Raw genomic sequence first — 16,900 nt, 5'->3', positions numbered from 1 at the left:
TTTATTATTTATAAAATAGTACCTAATTTTTCATTCCATTTTTACAAAAAAAAATTATTGAAAAATTTATTTTTTTTTAAATTATTGAAAATTTTTTTTTCTAAAATTATAAATAAAATTTTTTTTGAATAAATTATCGGCTAACAATTTTTAATGAACTATAATTGATATTTTCTCTTGTTTTAATTAAAATTTTAACAAAAAAAAGGTATTAATTATAAATTACATGGGTTCAAATAAGTATGAAATAAAAAGCAAATTTTATTCATGATTAAAATATATATAAATAATTTTATTGTTTATGATACATATTCCTATCTATATTACAAATATACAAAATTTTATTTATTTATTATTTACACTTTTTAAATTTCGTTTGAGCTAACAAAGCAGTCGCCCAAAACAATAAAAGATAATTAGCGGAGAACAATTTATCTTATGATTTATTTATAAATTTATTTATTTTTTTTTAAATATAAATTTCTTTATTAAACGTGATCAATAGGTAAATTCAACGATCGACCAATTAGCGAGAGAAAAATGCGTAATTCGTTGCGATATAAGATATACAAGTATTTCTTTTAGTTTTTATTTTTTTTTTTTTTTTACTTTTGCACTAATTATGTCCATTTAGTTTAGTTTAGTTTATTTATTTTTTTTTTTTTTATTATTATACTATGAAAGCTATCACGAGTGTCCTTTTTTTGAATCCAATGTAAAATTATTTTATTTAGTTTTTAATAGTTTTAGTTATTTTCGGTAAATTTAATTATACTCCAGCGCAATTGTGAGGATTTCTTCGTGTTCATAAGAAGAAAGAATTGTCTCAATAGTCCGGGGTTCTGTAAAAAAAAAAAAAGAACAATTTATTAATGTAATTTAATTGATAGTTCGAAGCTAAAAATATTTTTTGCGTCTTCTGATTTTTATAACAATGCTAATGAGCATCGTAGGAAAAATCTAAAGATATATTTTTGTAGGGAATTGAAAGCTCTACAAAAAAAGTCTCTTATAATTTTTCGATAAATCCATCTATTCAAAAGTTATTTGAGCTGGAAGTTAAATTTGTAGTAAATTTCAAGATCTTTTCTCTTTTTCAGCCAAACTATCAAACTTATCACGATATGTTATAGAACCTTTTTTGTAGACAATTTTATTCCCTACAAATTATCTCTGATAAAATTTTTCAAAATTCCGCATTGTTATTTAGTTATTTTCATTTTAATGTCAAGTTCTTAAAAAAAGTAATATTCTGATCGATTTCAAGATTATCAGAACACAATATACCCTCCCCCTCCCCCTAAATATCAGAAAAAAACCACTTTGCAAGTGACATTGTCACATCTTAGATTTTGCCACAAAAATGTCACAGACACAATATTTCAAGTAAATCAAGAAAACTTGTATCCGATACCGATAAAGACAAAAAAAAATAATTAACAGCTTATAGGGTGACCGTTGTACCCCAATCTTCTCTACACACTTCGTTATTAAAAAAATCAAAATATCAGTAGTGTAAACAAATTATTTTATTTTATTAGATAAGCGATAAAAATAAATAAATAAATAAATTAGGTTTAAAAAAGAAAATTAACCCTAAGAATTGGATTTAGGAAGTTTTAAAGCGAAATATATATATATATATATATATATATATATATATATATATATATATATATATATATATATAAAATTGAATTCACCGAAAGACTCGATAAAAGTAATATAAAACTTTGGGTAGAATGAAGTTGTAAAAACCTTAAAATAAAACTTACTATTCTTCTGGTGATATCCAGGGACTCCATACGTGGATAAAGTTCGATAATACCTCCGGCTAGGATTCACATCTAGAAACAAAAGCAACAAAGAATAAAGTAAGAAATGAATCAATTTTATTTCATTACATTTTAAACAACTTTCTTTGTTCATAGTCTTGTACACTACATACTATATATTATAAATATATATATATATATATATATATATATATATATATATATAAACATATACCTTACTATTTATATAAAGTACAGTGTGGCAAAGACGTGAACAAAGTAACTAAATATATATAGTAATAGTTGTTAAGTATTTGTAGGAATTGAAAAGCTGTTCGATGAAAGACAGTAGTTGTATATATATATATATATATATATATATATATATATATATATATATACATGTAGAGAGAGAGAGAGAAAGGGAGAGAGGATAATGACAATTGCTATTCCTTAATGAAAATACGTTCGATGGAATTCTATCATTGAGGAAATTCCTGATGCGTTCCAGTCTGCTGACTTAACAACAAAATGAGACTTTCAAGACAAAAGAAAATTTTAATTTTCTCTGTTACAAAGCAATTGTCTAACTCAATCTTGTTAATGATTATTTACATTCATATATTAATATATATTAAAAAATAATAAATAAATTTTTTTTTTTCGACAATTGTGACTGGTAGAATTCAGAATAATCAAAGATTTTATTTCAATTCAAAGTAAATAAGGAGTTTATTTTTTCAGCGAAATGATTTCGGAGTGATCTGGATTTTATTTGAATCCGCATTTACTCTGATTTGGAATTTTAATACTAAAATTAACTTTGGAGTGAATTTTACTCCAAGGGAATTAAATGAATACAGTCATCGGCTCCGCATTCATTCCGCAGATTTTATACAATGTGAAATTGAAAAACGAAAGTATTAAGGGACAATAAAAATATAGTGAATAAAATACTAAAGTGAATATCGAATAATAGGTAGCTATCTCTCCTTTGATAGTAATACTGGTTACTCGGTAAAAGTTTTGCGGTATCCGGTGGATAACTCCCAGGCCAATAAAGAGCAACGAGTTTTGAATATCTTCAAAAGTCACTATTAACTTACAAGACTTTTTTACATAACATTTACTACCCGGTACACTCTCTGTGTACATAATTTTTCCTTTGATTACAAAATTTCTTTACATTATTTTCTATTTGTGCAAAGTATTTATTTCATTAAAATCTCCTAAAACTCCCTAAAATTAATAATCCACAAAAAAAATCATAATGTTTGAATAACATAACATTACTCATATATAAATTACTAGTATTACGCCTTTGGTACTAAATACAACTGATAAATTTGCTAGGGGTACTCGATAACTGATGATATTACTAGTCAATTAAAGTATTAAGGGACAATAAAAATATAGTGAATAAAATACTAAAGTGAATATCGAATAAATATTAAAAACTTTAACCCTGGAGCATAATATTTAAATGTGATGACTGTAAAAGTAAATCGGGTATTGGAATAAGTTTAAGTATTATTTAACATAAATATTATTTTAAATCCCGGATTGTTTATAAATAAAATATCACAATATATTTTTTAATAATTTTAGATTGATAATAAATATTTTTAAGATAAATTTGATTCTATAAATAAAATAATAAAAGACCGGGTTATTTATTGGGCTACGGGCTTGACTAAAAAAAATGTCGGAGTAAAGTGTAAGGAGAGGGCAAAGTACTTAACCCCAGTGGGCTGGTGGTTGTTTGTAAACGCCAATAAAATCCTTTATTTTTATTTAAAGTATTCAAAAATTACTATATTATATTCAAAATTAAATCACCCGCGTTAAATATATTTAATTAACATATCGGCATATTAAATATTAAAATCCTTGACCGCCGGTTATTTAAATCCCCATTAAATTCTACTCCAGTCGATCTCCGTATCTGCATTTAATTATTAATTATTCAAAATTCACTCATCAATTTAATTAAATCTTAAAATCCATTTCTACTTATCAGAACTAAAAATATCAAACTAAATATAGGTATAAAGTTTTAATTAATCTGTCCTTGGCACCCTTACCAACTTTGAATATTTCTAACTTTAATATAAAAAGAATAAAAAATTTTCTTAATAAAAAAAAATTAATTCTCATAAACTTCTTCTTTTGGCAGAATTTTTCTTGACGTCAATTGTATATTTAATTTACGAGCATTGAATCATATGTAGAGTGCCAAGAAAATAACAAAAATAATGCACGAATTTGGATCTGAATATTGTGGAATCATAACTTCGAATAAATGAAAAATAAAACTAAAAAACAATTAATGTGACTGGTCTATTTATCAGAACGTCTTTTGAACTCAATAGCAATAATTTCCACAGGCATTTATTTTTCATTAACGCTCCTTCAGAGCGAAGGGGATCAATATGTCGGCGGAATTATGAGAACTGAGGAACTCAATATGAATTTCGTTTTCGTAGCATTCCTTCATCGCAGTATTCTCAACATCAACTTGAATTTACTACTTTATATTTCACACGCCATTTTTCTGCCTCTTTACGCTTTCATCTTTCATCTGACACTTGTATTTTTCTCTTTATATTTATGTTTTTTTCAAATTTATTATTTAAGGGATGAATTTACATCTATAGCTACAACGTTTTATTAAAAAACTATTTAAATATAAAAAAATTTTTATTTAATATTTTCTAGTTCAAAAATAATTTAAATTGAAACAGTTTTTAAATGAAATTTTAATTAGAAATGATCTTTTTTTTACAGAACGAATTATTAAGAGTAAAACGAATTCATTTAAGGTAAAAGCCCCTATACCCGCTCACTTCTCATTGGAGTGAGACTAAAGCACTCAATATAAATAAATAAATAAAATGTAAAACCATAACTTTTTTTTTTATTTTTAAGTAATAGAATAAAATTCCAGTTTGAAAAATAATGTTGGTAATTAATTATCAATAATTTTTTAAGTAAAGTCCTTAAATGTACTCATAGTCGTTCATTAAAAGTTGTGATGTACCATTACTAGATCAACACATGGCCCTATAGTCGCTCAAAGACAATATCAATTAAATTATCATAAGTTTATTGATTTGGAAAATAATTTATAAATTATATTACTTTATTTTTTTATAATATAAAATTTCATGGATTTTTAAAATATGTTTAATAAGGTATAGTTATAACAATTCTTTGCAATAATAGTTTTTTTAGTTGATTTTTTTTTATGAAAATTATAACAAACGCATTAAACAGTTAAAGTGAGCGACTAATGGTACTGAGGGGCTTTTTCCTTAGTGTAAAAAATGTACGCTCAGAAAATTAAATAGGAGTTACTATCTAGTTATGGTAAAAATTACTGTCATCAATCAGATAGTAGTAAATATTATCTAGATAATTATATAAATCATCTAGATTGCAATATTGATCATATTTATGACAATTGTTACAATCCTGTATGTTAACTAGAGTTAATTATTATTATTATTATTCTACATAGTTATATTTATAATCCAGATGGTAACAGTTATCATCAGAAATTATAATTGTTACCATCCTGATAGTAACTGTTACGAAATTTATTGCAGAAGTAAATATTGTCACCCTATAGTAAATATTATCATCCTGATAGTCACTGTTATCATCCTGATGGTAATTGTTACCATCCTGATAGTAAATATTATCATCCTGATAGTCACTGTTATTATCCTGATGGTAATTGTTACCATCCTGATAGTAACTGTTACGAAATTTATTGCAGAAGTAAATATTATCATCCTGATAGTAAATATTACCATCCTGATAGTAACTGTTATTATCCTAATGGTAATTGTTACTGTCTTGATAGTAACTGTCACGAAATTTATTGCAGAAGTAAATATTGTCATCCTGATAGTAAATATTACCATCCTGATAGTCACAGTTATCTTCCTGATGGTAATTGCTACTGTCCTAATAGTAACTGTTACGAAATTTATTGCAGAAGTAAATATTGTCATCCTGATAATAAATATTACCATCCTGATAGTCACTGTTATCATCTTGATGGTAATTGCAACTGTCCTAATAGTAACTGTTACGAAATTTATTGCAGAAGTAAATATTGTCATCCTGATAATAAATATTACCATCCTGATAGTCACTGTTATCATCTTGATGGTAATTGCAACTGTCCTAATAGTAACTGTTACGAAATTTATTGCAGAAGTTATCATCCAATGATTATTAATTCTATTAAAAAAAAATTATAATACTAACCGTTTTCGCATTGAAAAACGTTCTAATCATTCTAGATGAATGGAATTTATAATTTAGCATAATAAACACAATTACTTCATTTTCAGAGTGTATTATAGTTTCCATAAAGAAAAATTTTATTATTTTAACTTTTTAATAAAAAAAAAATCTTATAAATGGTATTTCAACTTTTATTTTCTTTATATAATTTATTTTTACTACAACGTACAAAAAAATATATATATTTAAAAGTTGACATATTTCAACGCCTGTGAATAAGCTTTGAAAGCAGCTGTGACGATTTAAAGCCTTAAGAATTTTCTAAATAAATCGAAAAAATTTAAAAATAACTTTTACGAGGAAAAAAAAAACAGAAAATTTTTTTTTGTCCCACCGCGTAACTAATATTTCCGTTTAAAATTAAAAAAATATTTTTTATCAACTCAAGTCTAAAGAGTTACAAAGTTTATTCATACGCTCGTAATATATTACTCAGACTGAAGATAAATTAATGCATGGGGCAAAAAAAAAGAATAGACATATAACAATTTGTAAAGTTGTCATGTGAGAAAAGTGGGCGAAACTTATAATAGAATAATTTTTTTTCGACTTGTCTCCAGCGGAATTTGTAAATGAAATAGAATATCTGAATTTCTAACCATTCGTGTCTGTAGATTTTTTTTTTCTCGTCATTTTTTAATGACATCTTTTGAAGCTTGAGTCAAAAATAATTTTAGAATTAAAATATAAAGAAAAGATTATATAAATTAAAGTACAAAGCACGGCGTAGTAAGGGACGAACGAAGATGGTCTTTTATTGAAAAAGAACTTTAACAGCCGGACTATTATTCCAGCATCACAAGCCATTGTGCCGAGGCGTGAGGCTGCAGATTGAGCATCTGCTATATCGCGGTCTCACTTTCTTCCTCTTTAGATATGTATAGATATATATATATGTATGACGGAGGTTCTTTTACCAGAGGTTCTTGCACGCATAGTTGAGCTCTCTGACAGTCGGATGGTACAAAAACACCTGAGCTTGGAGCATAAGAACGTTTGGATCCTCAGAATTCATAATTTTTAAATTAAATCTCATTATTTTGTAATTTATTTTATTAATTATTTTAATAACAGAGAGAATATTTTTTGTTATTCATGAATTATTTATTTAATATTAATTATTATTCCATATTGTGAGAAAAAAATTTTTAATTAGCGCGGAAGATGAATTGGAGGTTTGGAATTTTTTACTGTTCGCTCATATTTTTTTTTTCTGTATAATCAAGTATCCAAAAAATAAATAATGTTAAATATGATAAAGAGCATATTTAAATTATAATTATTTTTTAATTATGTTTGAAAGTATAGAAAAAGTTTTTTAATAATTTCTCATTATCTTTAATTAGCTAAAATAAAAATAACAAATTAGCGGACTCAGTAATTATGGAAATTTTTATTTTTGTAATAAATTTTTGAATTTTTGAATTCGATAGAAGTTCAACAAAATATAATGATACTGAAATCGGCTGACGTCTAATAATTTTTGAATTGTTGCAAAAACAATAAATAATAACAAAAAAAATATTTTAAAAAATTGCACCTGTAGTTTTTGAAATTTTCTACATGTGCATTTTTTCCATTTTTTTTTTTAAATTGTTCTGCTAACTTTAGGATCAGTTAAGTTTCAGCGTAAATACGGAATTTTTTTTAATAATTTCCGAAAAGAAGGTTTTTAGAGAAATGCAAAATAATTAGAGGGGTCAAAAAAATTCGAGCCTTAAAAAAAATTTCAATTTATTGATGTGCGAATTTTTTAAGCTTTGGCGGTTGGAAATAAAGGAAATAGATTTAACTATTAAATGTAACTCAATTGAAAACTACATAAAAAAAAATCAATCAATTGACATTTGACATGTCCATTGAACTTGTGGTTTTGTACATGTAAAAGTCACCCAAAAGGGCTTTATGAAAAGGCACATGACGGCGGAAGGGCGAGTGAATGAAAGTGAAAGAAATGAAATAAAATAAAAAAAAGTGTTCACATTGTTACTCAATACAAAGCGACGAAAAAGAAGGAAAAGTAAAAGGTTACATGTATATCTATGTATATATAATTGTTATTATTATAAATTTTTTTATTTTTTCGTCCAATAATTTCGAGAAAATCCGCGGATGTATATGGCCAGCGTGGAAAATAAAGCGATGCCTTTTGGCAATGTTCACGGCACACTGATTGCCCATAGAAAAGAAAGATAAAAGAAAGTAAAAAATATATAAAATCAATGAGCGAATGTGACGAAGGTTAGACCGAGTACTTTCATCTTGCTCTCGTCTTTTGTCTTTTGTTCCTTTACTTTATTCGATTTTTTTTGTCTTTCTTTTTTTTTACTTATTTCTTTCTGTCGTTATAGCTATTTTTTTTTCTTCCCTTCTTCCCTAGTTTTTGTTCTTTTATCCAAGCTATCACTCGTTCAACGGCTACCCTATTTAATTCTCGTCACGTTTTCTCTTGTGTGCTGATTGATAGATTGATTGCATTTCTAAATTCTCGTGATGCTGCTGGTGCACCTTATGCCGCTTAATCATCATCTTTTATATTTCCAGATCATCTTTGTCTAATTACCGAAATCGTGATCAAACAGTTCGTTTACAAACTACATTTTAGTTTTTAGTAATGTAAAAATTTTTTCAATTAATAAACTCTAGATTAAATTCTGGAATTTATCAAAAAGAGAAATGTAAAAAAAATTTTTATTTTTTTTTATTAATTCTACGCATTTTTATTTGAAAATAATTTAATTTAATTCTCTCTGATTTGTTGCATAAAATATATAATTAAATCAGCAGTAAAATTTATTATGGAAAAATTTTTTAATTTAAATATTTTTTTTAATTGAAAAAAAAATTTATCTATTTATTAGGAATTTTATGTATACTTTGCAAATACGCGAGTATAAAAAATTTTAATAAAAAAATATTAACAATCAATCAGTGCCGTAACTGGAATTTGACGTATAATCGTTAAAAAATTTGGTAAAAAAAAAAAATTACTAGAATTAAAATTGAAACTATTTGTCATTTTTTCTTTTACTTTTGAGGCAACGACTGACTTTTTGAAATTAAAATTTTGATAATTATAAAAATGAAATATTGGATCATAGATAAAAAAAATCAACTTATCAAACTAGAGTAGAAGTAGCATTCATGGCCACTGGTCCATTTTTGAACATTTAATACTTAAGTACCCCATTTTGCCCCAATTCATTTCATTAGACAATTTTTTTCCGAAATAGCAATAAAAAAAAATAAATTAAATTTTAGATGGAATTCATTAATGTTATGTATGTATGTAGGTTATTACTCGAATGAAAAAGGGATTCATAGAAGTTGATTCATTCATTAGGAAACATAGTTGTGTGGTTAATTTAGTTTCAATAAAGTCGTTACGGTTTGGTGAAAGTTAAAGCAAAGTTTCAATTAATTCACGTGTTACAACTACGGAAGAGATGGCGACGGCGTAGAAGGATGAGAGCTCACTAAAATTACTCTGCAGAATCGATATTAAACCAGTGGATATATTCATATATATATCTATCCACAGCAAAGGCAGATTGATGCAGGCAATCGATTAAATACCACAGTTCGACTGATTCGATAATTGAAGAACAAATCGGATTATCTACTCGCAATTCAAGAGAAAATACCAACCAGTTTGTATCCAACCATCAAGGACTGTATTCAATAAGTTTCAATTTAAAATCATAATTCTCTTATTAAGTGTATCCACCAATTTAAAACTCATTCATTTCTCATTTTGTAAATATCCAATTAAACTTCACTCTATTTTTACTTTATTCGTTTTAACTGATATATATATTTTTTTCTTTGTCTACCAACACAAGTCACGTCTGCTATCGATCCACTATTGGACGTGAAAAATATATTTTAAGCAATTGTTAATTCGTTAAATTACTGTTAATTATATTAATGAGTTCCTTTCCAATTATCGTTTATTTTTGTCAGCTTTTACCTTCTCTACATTTTCTTTTTTTTTTTTTTTTCGCTAATTAATTATCATTTTAACGTTATTATGCTTTCTGATCTCTACTTTATTATCGTGACATAATTAATATCATATATTTTAATTTAATTTTAAATGCCCCTACTTTTTTTAAAATTTCAATATTATAATTTTTTTTTCTCCCTCGTAAAAAATAAAAATATTTTGGAATTTGAAAAAAAATTTTTATGACCATTTGCCCCTCAACTTGTTTAATAAAAGGTCAAAAATAGGGGGTAACATGGTCATGAAAAATTTTTTTCGTTTTTAGAATAAAAAAAATTCAATATTCGAAAATTAGAAATTTTGACCTGCTGCGATAATTTTTTTTTTTTTTTTTTTTTTTGCAATGATAATATATATGTAAATAAACGAAGATGTAAAAATTTCGTAAAAAAAGAAAGAATGTATGAATAAAAAAGAAGCACTTTGTCTTGAATGGAAACATTGGAAACTGGGGCAAAAAAAAATAGTAGCAACACAATGAGTCTCTTTGGAGCCATTGTCCGTTGTAAATGTATTTTTTAGGTAATCCCTAAAAGAGAGCGAGTAAAAAAGGGCGAAACTTGTAAAGAAGCCAAACCCGGGGGTTTCAGGTTTAGGAGCGGGCGTATCGATGCAGCTTATCGGCAGCTCAGCCGTTAATGGAAGTGAAAGCGTGCAGGCAGACGTTAAACCGGACAATAAAAAAAGTAAAAATGAAAACAAAAAATTTCGAGTAGGAAAAAATAATTTTACTACTTGGACATATTTATAAAGCTCATAAAAATAAGGAACGACATGAAAGAAAAATGGTAATAAAATATTATGAATTACGTTTATACGCTTCCATGCAGTTCATATTCCTGGATATTTTACAACCATTATTATTACTGCTACTGAAACTTTTTAAAACTGATAAATCCAATGACAGATAATTTGTCATAGCTCACGGCTCATTGGATAATCCTCATAATATTTATGGAGTATCCTAGTATCGTTCGTTCTCAACGGTACCGTAAACTCGATTTCCTATTGATGATAAAATTAATTGCAACTTCTATCCACTGTGAACACTTGTACCAATAGCCATACTACAAGACAGTATACATACATAAATATATATACAACATACTTTTCGACTGCTTTACGAGACTGTCATTATAAATTTTCAGTATTAATGAATTCAACGAAAAACAGTGCGTTCTTTATGACTAATGATGCTGATTGTCGATAGAGGAAATTTATTTTCATTGGATTAATAACGAAATACTCGGCAAAAGTGGAGATAAATATGTTAAAACGCATTATTTATTTATTTGATTGTTGTCGTTGGAGTAAAAAAGCGGATAAATAAATGTATTTTAAGGTAATTTTGCAAATGCACATCGATCGCAAGGTATAAAGCGACCTTCTTGAAGTAATAAGGCTCATATATTTCACGTTATATCGCAAGAAGATCTTTTCCTCGTACGGCATGCACCGCTGAGGGAAATGGAGAAGATTTTTCTCTGGGCTCAGAGAGCACTGAGCACAATATAATTGTATACATCGTCGCATCGTTGAGTGAGATAGCAATCTAGCTGTTGATTCGCATCGCCGATACACGGTCTTGTTCAGGAAACGAGATATCACCTTTAATTTTTTTTTTTTTTTTTTTTTCAATAAAAAAATGATCTTGTGACGGTAATTGCGAGGGTAAATGAGTATGGATGGTTTTTTTTGTAAGAAAATATAAAGAAGGCATATTTTTATTTATTCATTTTTTTACGACCCATTTTACCCCAATTTTGAAATGTCAAAAAAATGGTGAATTATTTGTATATTGTTATTACTATAAAGAAAAAAAACTTACCTAAAGCATGATCCTATGCCCACAAATGTTGAGAAGGTGGTGGTGGGGGAGGCGGCAAAGGCAGCGGTCTCTCTAGCACCGGGATCAGCGAAACGTCAGGCATAGCAAACTTTAATTTCTGCCAAAACAATTTATCACCCCAAACTAGAACCGTGTGGGAGGATATTCTCTTTCTCAAATCAGCGTCCAAATCACGTGGGCAGACGCCGCCAACAAGTAACAAAATAACAGAGCGTCCTTTCCCCCTCAGCGCGTCCCTGAGTGCGGCTTTGAACTCGAACCTCGACCACTCTCCGTGTAGAAAGTTACGCGACAAAATTAGAATCGTGCGTCTTGAAGAGTCAGCTGCTTCAGCAACCGCATCTGCGACATTTGCCCCAGCACCAAGGTCACGGTAATGCAGGCACAGTCTGTAGGAGGACTCTAGTCCCGGAACCAAGACACGCGATACAAAATTTTCATCAACAGCCGAATACGAAATGTAAGCATCGAACGGTTTTTCGCGGTCCTCGAAGGCTGCGGTTTTGTAACAGGCCCTCAGACCACAGCGACTTGCTGCCCAGGCTCGCAATGTGCGACGATGCCTAAATGCCCCGCAAATCAGAGCGACCATTGCAAAGAAGAGCACTGCAGTTGCCAGCAAAAGAGGTAAATATGCTTCCAGCTGACGTGTTTCAATGGCTGAAGTTGTTCCCGTCAATGCTGCGCAATTTACTACTGTGCCATTGACTACTAAATTAATGGGCATTCCCAGCTCGCAAGTGACACGTTTCCAATCGGTTATCTTAGCTTCATTCTTGGTCATCCAATCACGTACTTGATCCAAGTAACCACACTCACAACTCCATGGATTGTTTGAAATGCTTATGTCAACTAAGTACGGATTCAACGACAGCTGCCACAGCGCAAATGTTTTCAGTTTATTATTATCCAGTCTAAGTACTTCCAAATGAGTTAGTGCATTGAACGTACCATTGTCGATGTGTGTTAGCAAATTGTTTTGCAGATAAAGTTCCTTTAGATTTTCCAAGGGCATCAATTCGACGCCATTTAGGCGCTCAATTTTATTGTTTTCAAGATGCAAAACGATGAGCCGTTTTAGACCGCTGAATGTGTGGTTGTGGATTGCAATTATGTTACTGTCGTTGATGTAGAGAACTTCAAGGTTTTTGCGGCCAATAAACGAGTGCGAGGTCAATTCACTGAAATTGTTCCCATCCAAATAGACTTCTGTTGCATCCATGGGTAGTCTTCCCGGAAGGGTTTTGTAATCAGAATTTGAACAGTCTACGACATTTGCTGACCATGACTGGTCATGGTAGCATGTGCAGTTACTGGGACATGTCATTTCACAGTCACAGGCGTCAAAGTCGCAGCAATGGCACAAAGCAAAACAATGAGCTTTGTAAGTACACAAAAATTGTGACGGTTTGGCTTCCAAGAGAGACACAAATGCGCGATGACGATCGTAAGGTAATCGACAGTAGACTAGCTCGAGGTCCATGACACGTGGATGTTGTCTGAGTGACAGTGAGTTGATGCGTTGCAGCCACTCGATTGTGCAGTCACAAATGAATGGGTTACCTCCAATATAGAATTCCGGCAAAGCACGATTTTCAGGAATCTGTGTTAGCTGAAGTGCTGACAAGTCCATTTTAACAATTTGGTTGGCATACAAGTCGACACGTGTCAAATTTAATTTGTCGTAGAAGGTCTGGGGCTCGACAGTATGGATTTTATTATCATTAACAAACAGCAACTCGATTGAATCTGGCACAGACTTGGGATCGATACGCGTTAACTCATTAAACGAAACGTCAAGTGTTTGTAAATGGAAATTTGCTGGAGCAACACCGAGGTCTTGAATTTTATTCTTATGCAAATCCATCCACTGTAGCTTTTCCGGTAACAGAGTGTAATCAAAATGGTTAATCATATTGTCAGACATATTTAGCCACAACAAACCAGGAGTGTTTGCAAATATACCAGTCATGTCTTGAAGATAATTTGCGTCTAACCTGATAGCCTGCAAAGCCTCATTACCAGAAAACGCCCCGTATTCAACGTACTCAATTTTATTACGCGCTAAATTTAGAATTTGCAATGCTGGTAGTTCGGAAAGTGCACCACGTGTCACGTTAATTATTTCGTTACCGATCATTCGCAATCCGTACAAATTGGTCATGCCACGAAAACCCGGTTTATCTAGACTTTTTATTTGATTCTCGCCGAGATCCAGCGTACGCAATAATCGCATGTCTTTCAAGGCAATTGGTATGTATTCGAAATTATTACCAGAAAGATTCAAATCCTGCATACTCGAGCAATTACGAAACGCATCTGGATGGATGCCTTCGAGTGCATTAGAATCTAGTGACAGCAACGAAACGGCATACAAACCGTTAAGTGAATACGCATCCAGATACGTCAACCTATTGTGGGACAATTCTAATGTATGTAAATTACTCATCGGCGAAAAAGTATCTGCCGGAATGATGTCTATCTCATTATACTGTAAATTTAGTATCTGAAGTGTGTAGAGATCTTTAAATAGTTCGGGATCGATTTTGTCGATTTTATTGCGTGATAAATCCAAAAGCACAAGACGGATAAGACCAATGAAAGTGTTTGAGTCAAGCCACGAACTCGTCAACATATTACGCGATAAATCCAGCGTGACAAGTTGATTCATGTCGGCAACTAAACCGGGCGCCAGAGCGCTGATTGAATTATTTTGGAGACGCAGTTCCTTGAGCGTATTTGTGGCATCTTTAAACATACCAGCCGGCAACGCAACAATCCGATTACTCGACAGGTCGCATACCTCTAGAGATCTCAACCCACGTAATGCAGCGTCGTCAACCACTCTGATTACATTTCCAGACACATTCAGCGTACGTAGCCGCTGCAATGACGAGAAACCGTGTGACGGAAGTACTGATATCTGGTTATTAGACACATCCAAACTCTGTATATCAAGTGAGCACGTAACTTGCGACGTAACTGACGACGTCAATGATGGAACCGTTGACTCAACATCTCGTTTAGAAACACCAACACTGTAATCACTGAATCCCAGTTCAGCGACGTCCTTCAACATATTCCACGAGACATTCAGTGTCACTAGATTAGTCATCGGGCAGAAAATCCCTTCCGGAAGCTGCCAGATATTGTTCGCCGACAAATCCATCTTTTCGATCAAACGTGTCATATCGAAGGCACCTCGTTCCAACTCTAAGCTCACTTTGCTTCTACGATCGTACATCATACTACGTACGGTCAAGTTTCGCAAATCATGAAAGCCCATTAGGACTTTTGCTGGCCACGTTGTCATTTTGCAGCCAATCAGCCTCAAATCGCGCAATCGCCACAAATGAGCATACTGCTCAATTAAATTAATTCCCGTTGCTAATGTGGTTTTAGTACCAGCACTTTGACTTGCACTGGCACTTAAACTGGGACCAGTGTTAACTTTTAGCTGATCATTGCAAACAATTGTCAGTGTCGTTACGTACTCACTGATGACACGTGACAAATTCAAGTGGGGCACGATCCAATGGTTGTTGTACACACAAGTTAGTGCTGTTTCATGATGTAAGGTACATTGCTGGGGTACGTCGTACCTTGATGAAGTCGGAGAACTGGTAACTGCCGAAACGTGACCTCCACCAAAGACAAGACAGCAAAACCAGGCCAGCCGGAAATGTAGCAAAGTTAACGAGCGGGCCGGGTGGCCACTACCGGCCCTCATTTCTAAAGCTCTACTACCACTATTTAACTCGCTCTCAAACAGCCCAGAGCCACTCGTACTTAGAAACAGTACTCGGTCAGCAGATAGTTGGCTCTATTCTGACACATTGAATCTGTGCATGCTGACGATAATGCTGATGATGCGACTACTAACACTGATGACGTCTGTGTCCCAGTAAAAACAAAATGTTCTGCGGTTAACATCTCGGCTCTTGTGTTTCCGCTCTTCTTGTTTGCTTCTTTTATTCCCTTCTCTCTTTCTTTCTCTAGCTCATTCTTTTTTTACTGCACAATACGGGTCGTCAAGTATCCACTCGTTGGAAATTTTCTCGTCTTTTATTCCGCTCTTCCGGGACAATTGTCTGGCCTCAGTAAAAAAAAAAAAAATTATGCCATGCACAGAGTCCACTTTTCTAACCACCCTGAATATGAGACCGTTTACGCCTCAATTTTTTTTCGTCCACGGTCTTCTTCACCACATCACTGAATGTTCCCACGCAAATTAACCACCAAGACTAATAATTGCAACCATTTTAAACCATGATCATGTCACTTTGGTATTCAATCCATGCGAGTTATCGCAAAAGCTCGATCCCATTTTTAATCCCACTAACTTATTCTATTCCCATTGAAAGACCATCAGAATACTAAGCAAAGTATCCCCAATAGTTTCCCTCAAATTCCTCTGTTTTTAACTAAACTCACTTCCAAATTCACAGTCCGCCGAATTCAAATGCGGGTTTTTTCATAAATCACATTCGGAACAGAGTTGAAACCCCAAAAAAATTTTGTTCAACCCTTGTATTAAACAGAAACAGAAACAGCAACAACACGGATACGGATACAGATGCAGAACCAACACGACCGGAGGCTTCCGCACAACTGACGGGAGATCACAACGGACTTTTACTCCAACTCGACTACGACGCAACATCCATTGGTACCGGGTTCCCCTACCCCGAGAACAAACTACCACCTCCATCGGTATTTCTACTACTACTTCTTACCATTCGTATACAACATAACCACTACTACCCTTTTACAACAACTACTACTACCACTACCACTGTTACAAATATTACACACAGGACCAAGGACTCTATGTACTATAATTTAAACTACTGTGCTGCTATGTTACGGCTGTTACTACTACTAGGACAGCAATACAAAGTGTATCGACACAGAGGCCAGGACTCTGCAGTTCGTAGTCGTTACTGTCCATGT

At 31.6% G+C, this 16,900-nt stretch overlaps 1 protein-coding gene across 1 annotated transcript; it reads right to left on the bottom strand.

The window, feature by feature from the left end:
- Window positions 1-437: 437 nt before the first annotated feature.
- On the bottom strand, window positions 438-16,548 carry LOC103580290 (toll-like receptor 6). The gene is made up of 3 exons (XM_014439863.2): window positions 11,927-16,548; window positions 1,776-1,847; window positions 438-842 (listed from the first exon to the last, which is right to left on the bottom strand). The coding sequence occupies exon 1, from the start codon at window positions 15,675-15,677 to the stop codon at window positions 11,940-11,942; it is 3,738 nt and encodes a 1,245-aa protein (XP_014295349.1). The 5' UTR covers window positions 15,678-16,548; the 3' UTR covers window positions 438-842; window positions 1,776-1,847; window positions 11,927-11,939.
- Window positions 16,549-16,900: the final 352 nt, after the last annotated feature.

Source organism: Microplitis demolitor, chromosome 10 (genome assembly GCF_026212275.2).
Source record: "Microplitis demolitor isolate Queensland-Clemson2020A chromosome 10, iyMicDemo2.1a, whole genome shotgun sequence".
In the NCBI taxonomy this organism is placed as follows: Eukaryota; Metazoa; Arthropoda; class Insecta; order Hymenoptera; family Braconidae; genus Microplitis; species Microplitis demolitor.
The sequence above is the reverse complement of the archived record's forward strand: the minus strand, read 5'-3'. Positions and strand labels throughout refer to the sequence as shown.